The following is a 4,806-nucleotide window of genomic DNA, read 5'->3' as shown; positions in this document are numbered from 1 at the left end:
AGCAGGATCAGGTCTTATTCAGACACATGCAGGACAACAGAACGGAAGTACCATAGGTACCTTTTATCATATTGTTGTTGCTGCAGTTTTATAAAAGCTAGAAGTCACTCAAGATTACAGTGAATTTGTCATTTTACAGTGAATTTCAATTACTGTAATGCACAGCTTCTTTACTAGAATCTATGAGTCAAAGAGTTTAAAAAGGCAAATGTAAAAAATCTAAGTACTACTAAAATACTCAAGTACTACAGCAAGATACTGCACCTCGGTTATGATGATATATGTCAAGTTGGGTTGTGGGGACATGTTTGAGGCTATTTAGGTTACATTAACATTATTTAGGTTATGGCCGGCAGCCATATCACCCTGTAGCCCAAGACTGGTTGCCCACTGAAGCTAAGCAAGGCTGAGCCTGGTCAGTACCTGGATGGGAGACCTCCTGGGAAAACTAGGTTGCTGCTGGAAGAGGTGTTAGTGAGGCCAGCAGGGGGTGCTCACCCTGTGGTCTGTGTGGGTCCTAACGCCCCAGTATAGTGACGGGGACACTATACTGTCAACAAGCACCGTCCTTCGGGTGAGACGTTAAACCGAGGTCCTGACTCTCTGTGGTCATTAAAAATCCCAGGATGTCTTTCGAAAAGAGTAGAGGTGTGACCTCGGCATCCTGGCCAAATTTGCCCATTGGCCTCTGATCATCATGGCCTCCTAACAATCCCCATATCTACTGATTGGCTTCATCACTCTGTGTCCTCTCCACCAATAAGCTGGTGTGTGGTGGGCGTTCTGGCGCACTATGGCTGCCGTCGCATCATCCAGGTGGATGCTGCACACTGGTGGTGGATGAGGAGATACCCCCTGACAATGTAAAGCGCTTTGAGTGCCTAGAAAAGCGCTATATAAATGTAATGAATTGATTAACATGATAATTAAGCAACACTATTGTTCAAACGTTTGTCATCAGTTTTTTTTTCAAGAAATTAAATGCTTTTATTCTGCAAGGATGCATTAAATTGATTAAAAATGACAGTAAAGACATAATGTTACAAAATATTTCTATTTCAATTAAATGCTGGTCTTTTGAATTTTCTATTCATTGGAGAATCCAGAAAATCACAAAAATATAAAGCAGTACTTTATATTTATATCAATTAACATTATAAAGTTTTCAACGTTGATAATAATCAGAAATGTTTCTTGAGCAGCAAATCAGCATATTAGAATGATTTCTGAAAGATCATGTGACACTGAAGACTGGAGTAATAATGCTGAAAATTCAAGCTGCACATCACAGGAATAAATTACATTTTAAAATATTTTCAAATAAAAAACATTTATTTTAAATTGTAAAAATATTTAACATTATTACTGATTTTACTGTGTTTTGGTCAAATAAATGCAGCCTTGGTGAGCAGAAGAGAACATTTTTACCGATTGTCTGTTCTGAAACACTTTTTGCTTCAGATAAATGTTGTGATGTGAAGCTGTTTGATTTGGTTCATGGTTTGGAGCTTTTGAAAGAATTTTAAAAAATATGCTTGTGGAGAAAATGAATCATAAAAATACTGAAACCAGAGCTGCGGGTCACAGAAGCTGTTTTCCTTCACCATTCGATCCAGCTGATCTATATCATTTTTTATTTTTTTGTAAAACAGATGTGATTTTGTACACAAGTTTCACATTTATGTTTGTCTTCAAAATTAGTTTTCAAGTATTTAAGCAAAAACCTTTAGTTTAAGATCAACAAGAAACAAACTCAGTCACGTGTCTCTTTTGACGGTTAGTGTATACTTAGTACTAATACATATGTGACCCTGGACCACAAAACCAGTCATAAGGGTCAATTTTTCGAAATTTGGCTATTGCTACAAATATACCCCAGCGACTTAAGACTGCTTTTGTGGTCCAGGGTCACATATAAACTACTTAGAATAGTTAACTTTGAACTGTGATGCATCAGCGCTAAAGACCCCGTCCAGCCCTCATGGTTTTGTTTTCTCTGGCAAAGGCGTATCATTAAGGTGATAAATGATTTGAACCTGCCATGTTTTGTTCTTCAGGCACCAAACACAAAACCATGCTCGAGGCTCGGAGTGGGATCGGCTCCATCAAATCCTTCCCCAGGCCTGGACTGAAGAGCAAGCTGACTGCACCCACTAAAGCAGACACGGGCCTGCAGAACAAGACATTCCACTGTGAAATCTGCGACGTGCACGTCAATTCAGAGACGCAGCTCAAGCAGGTGAGTGCCGAACCTCATTTGTCGTGTGTGTGTGTGTGTTTTACTATAAATGCTTGAAGTAAATAACCTGCAGTGCAAATTGTATTTTAATTTGGTATGAAAAGTTCATAACAGCATTAAACGCTGTTATAGAATCTGTAAACTGTGTCTGTCAGCTCATCACATCTGCGTCAAATTCTGTGTTTGTATCGTCAGCATATCAGCAGCAGACGCCATAAAGACAGAGCTGCAGGGAAACCAGCCAAACCCAAGTACAGTCCTTACACCAAAACCCAAAGAAGAGCCACCAAACAGACAGTAGGTTCCTGCTTCCTCTCGCTTCCAAATTCAACTGCAATCTGTTAGTTTAAGAAAGGTTAAAAATACCTGGAGAAAAATATCCTTTAGCAAGCCCGTTCATTTCAATGGAAATGGACAAACAATAAAGGCTGTTCTGTTTTGTGTTGCTAGTGGTGCAAAAATAAGTGTCAGCCCAGAGCGTTTCAAAATCAGATGTTGCATGATGGAGTGATGCCATATTTAATAAAAACAAGATGAATTGATTTCACAACACATTTAACTTTCACGATGTGACATATTTCTGTTCAGTGGGAAATAATGAAGAGCAGGATTTCATTCGTGTGTAGATTACGTGTTGGTGGTTTATGTTATTTTTTTCTATATTAAATATTAAAAAAAATTACAATAATATATGCTACCATTCAAAATCAAAGGGTCGGTAAGATTTAAATGTTCATGAAAGAATTATAAAAAATTCAATTTAATTATAATAATTAATTATAATTTAACATAACTGTTTTCTGTTTGAATATATTGTAAAATGTCATTTATTTCTGTGACCCCAAACTTTTGAACAGTGGTGTAGTTTATTATTGTATTCTCAACACCTGTTTGACTCATGTATGTCAGCAGAAAAATTTATTTCAGAGACAGATGGAAACCATTGTTTTGATGAACGCTTATCAAGACAATGTTTTCCTTTCAAATAACACGTCCTGATGAATTATACACATCGAGACCGTTTATTTAAGCGATAGTTCACCCAAAAATGAAACTTCTGTCATTGTTTACTCACCCTCATATTTTTTTCTGCATTGTTCCATGCAACAACAGCTCATAGTGACCAGATCCGTCAAGCTCACTGTGAACACAAATGAGATTTCAAAGATTTTCAGGGAGTGATTTGAATTTGTCTGTTCCTCAAACAAAATCTATCATATGACTTCAGACATTTTGGAAGATAGCGCATGAGTCATGTGGACTACTGTTGTGGTGCTTGCGGTCACTGAACTGTTGTTGTAGTGAAACTGTTTGGTGATCCATGGAAAAGAACAACCACATATGGGTTTGGAACAATATCAACATCAATCGCATTGCATATGCAGGATTTTAGGGCAGTGTTTCCCAACGTGACAGGTTGTCAGGTGTGCCCTGGAAAATTATCAAAACTTTCTATCTCTATTATATTTCATCATTATTGTTATTCTTTTAATAAATCAATGCTATTGGTCATTTTTACATCCGTTTGTGGGTTTTACAAATATTAACCAATGAAATGCATTCAAAAGAGCTTGTGAGTAAACCTCGTAATGCCATTGGATCCTCAAACTATCAGCAAAACCTCACAACTCCACCCGCCTCCATTCAGAATGAAGCGCCTCGTGCAGTCTGGAGACAGATCTCTGCTCGTTCCCAGTGCAAGGGTAAATAAAGAACTGATGTTTGAATAAGTACAGCGGTTTCTTTACTCAAGAAACACTATGTCTATAAATGCAAATGTTTTTTTTATTGTGTGTGCGTGTTTGAAGAGCGGAGAAGAGTCTGTTTTGTAAAAACTGAGCGCCCATATAGCCAGGGCCGCATTAAGACCTCACTGGGCCCTGAGGCTATGACTTACTGCCGGGCCCCCCATCACAATAATGATATATATATATATATATATATATATATACTGTATATGATACATAGGATTTTTATGCTATCAAAATTTTTTGATGCACTGAAATTTCATAATTCTTGTTACCAATTTCAATATCACAAAAAAAATAAATAAATACTAGCCCAAGTAAAACCAAGCTTACTGAACAGAAGTAAAGTCACAAATTATAATATGAATTTAGTACATACGAAATCAACCTACTTGGAAAAACTTTAAAAAATTAATAAGAAATATTATATTGTATCAGAATCAGAATTAGCTTTATTGCCAGGTATGTTTTCACATACGAGGAATTTGTTTTCATGACAGAAGCTTCCGCAGTGCAACAGAATGACAGCGACAGTACAAAAACACAGATAATAAAAGAAGAACAAAAAAATAAAAAATAGAACAAGTAAATAAGAAATAACAATATATAAATTGACAATTGTATGTGCAGGTATATTACAATAGACAGTTTTGTATGTACAGGTATATTATGTGCACATTTGAGGTGTAGACTAAGTGTGTGTGTTAGATAAATAAGTGTATGAGTGTATAAATAGTGTTGTGTGTTCCACAGTTATTGTCAAGTGTTCATGAGATGGATTGCCTGAGGGAAGAAACTGTTCCTGTGTCTGGTCGTTCT

General features: G+C 36.7%; 1 protein-coding gene across 4 annotated transcripts in view; it reads left to right on the top strand.

The window, feature by feature from the left end:
* znf385d (zinc finger protein 385D) overlaps positions 1 to 4,806 on the top strand; it is a 68,753-nt gene that overhangs the window by 60,365 nt on the left and 3,582 nt on the right. For all 4 annotated transcript variants that reach the window (XM_016464349.1, XM_016464346.1, XM_016464347.1 and 1 more), the window contains exons 6-7: positions 2,058 to 2,239; positions 2,435 to 2,536. In XM_016464349.1, the coding sequence (XP_016319835.1) occupies positions 2,058 to 2,239; positions 2,435 to 2,536 (284 nt within the window). The remainder of the gene's footprint in view (positions 1 to 2,057; positions 2,240 to 2,434; positions 2,537 to 4,806) is intronic.

This window comes from Sinocyclocheilus anshuiensis, unplaced genomic scaffold (assembly GCF_001515605.1).
Source record: "Sinocyclocheilus anshuiensis isolate Anshui unplaced genomic scaffold, SAMN03320099.WGS_v1.1 scaffold552, whole genome shotgun sequence".
Classification (NCBI taxonomy): domain Eukaryota; kingdom Metazoa; phylum Chordata; class Actinopteri; order Cypriniformes; family Cyprinidae; genus Sinocyclocheilus; species Sinocyclocheilus anshuiensis.
The sequence above is the reverse complement of the archived record's forward strand: the minus strand, read 5'-3'. Positions and strand labels throughout refer to the sequence as shown.